At 48.1% G+C, this 1,355-nt stretch overlaps 1 protein-coding gene across 1 annotated transcript; it reads left to right on the top strand.

Annotated features, from left to right (window-relative positions):
* Positions 1-707: 707 nt before the first annotated feature.
* Pmar_PMAR009092 (conserved hypothetical protein) lies at positions 708-1,335 on the top strand (the record flags this gene model as incomplete). The annotated part of the gene is made up of 2 exons (XM_002787937.1): positions 708-833; positions 878-1,335. Coding segments are annotated over 2 exons (584 nt in total), but the record flags the coding sequence as incomplete, so codon positions are not given.
* Positions 1,336-1,355: the final 20 nt, after the last annotated feature.

The raw sequence follows: 1,355 nt of genomic DNA, 5'->3' as shown, positions 1-1,355 counted from the left end.
CTTACCGTGGGACCATCCCACATTGTACATACTAGGTTCATGTTCTAAGGCTTGGAGCTTCGACGGAGGTAGAGTCGCCAACTTGTGAGATAGGGGTAAGACGGAGCGCCAAAGCTCCTCCCAGTGGGGAACTCCCCTAATGCCAATCGCACCAATACCGTCCGGTCCGAAGGCCTTGTAGACAGCCTCGCTTAGGTCGGCTTCGGGACAGGTGACATCTTCATATTCAACAATAACGAGATCTGCTGACATTGGAGGAAAAATAGGAAACTTATGAAAATTGGTTACAAAAATGATGGTGAGTCAACCACTAAAGCCTGTTGAGGCTGCCTATGAGGTTGTTCAATGTCTCTGTGTATGCTGTGATCACTTCTGAGTGAACGAAAAAAGCTTGAGGTTGAATTCGAGAAGGCCAGGGTAGTATGCGAACAACAGAGCATAAAACTGAGGAGACGTTGTAGTGGTCCTAATATTGGGAGAATTCACAGTGGGGATTTGATCACTGTGAACGGTCCTTGCGTGGTAAATTTGCTTGTGGGCGAGCGCTAATCTTACGATTTACGCCGACATTTGAAAAATTGCGGTACTACTCGCACATCACCATAACATACCATGTTAGTTCTACTCCAATGCTATCCTCTCTCCGTCCTGTCTTTGCTCCTCCTGGTGTATTTGTTCGCCATTTGCACTTCCACGAGTATCAATCTATGAACCTTTTACATCATCAATTTCACGTCGATGCTGTACCAAAGTGTTTTTACGCTAGGAACAGTAATGAGGTCGAAGACTATGCCAGAAGGCTCGGCGGTGGCGATGTTGTTGTCAAAGCTCAGGTGGGAGGGATGTCACTAAATGCAAGGAATGATCAAGGCTTCAGGTCCTCGGTGGTGGTCGCGGTAGAGGTCACTTTAAAGAGAACGGTTTTCAAGGCGGTGTTCATATTGCGAGCTCCCCCTCAGAGGCTCGAATCGTGGCTGAGCAAATGCTCAACAAATCACTCGTTACTAGGCAGACTGGCCTCAGTGGTAGAATGTGTAAAGGAGTCCTTCTCTGTGAGAAGTTGCCGATAGTCGCGGAAAAATATTTTGCTATTATGTTGGACCGAGGGCTTGGTGGACCGGTGATGGTAATGTCCAAGCACGGTGGTATGAGCATCGAGGAGGTCGCTATAGAGCACCCAGATGCTGTCACTAAAATCCCAATTGATGTCACTACTGGCCTCACTACTCGTCAAGCTGAGGAGGCTGTCGAACATTTGGGTTTTAATGGTGACCCCTCTGCAATGGCGACTCTGAAGGGTCTCTACAGGACTTTCGTCGGAGCCGATTGCACTATGTTGGAAGTCAACCCGTTGG

The sequence above is a fragment of the Perkinsus marinus genome, assembly GCF_000006405.1.
Source record: "Perkinsus marinus ATCC 50983 genomic scaffold scf_1104296929116, whole genome shotgun sequence".
Classification (NCBI taxonomy): domain Eukaryota; phylum Perkinsozoa; order Perkinsida; family Perkinsidae; genus Perkinsus; species Perkinsus marinus.
The sequence above is the reverse complement of the archived record's forward strand: the minus strand, read 5'-3'. Positions and strand labels throughout refer to the sequence as shown.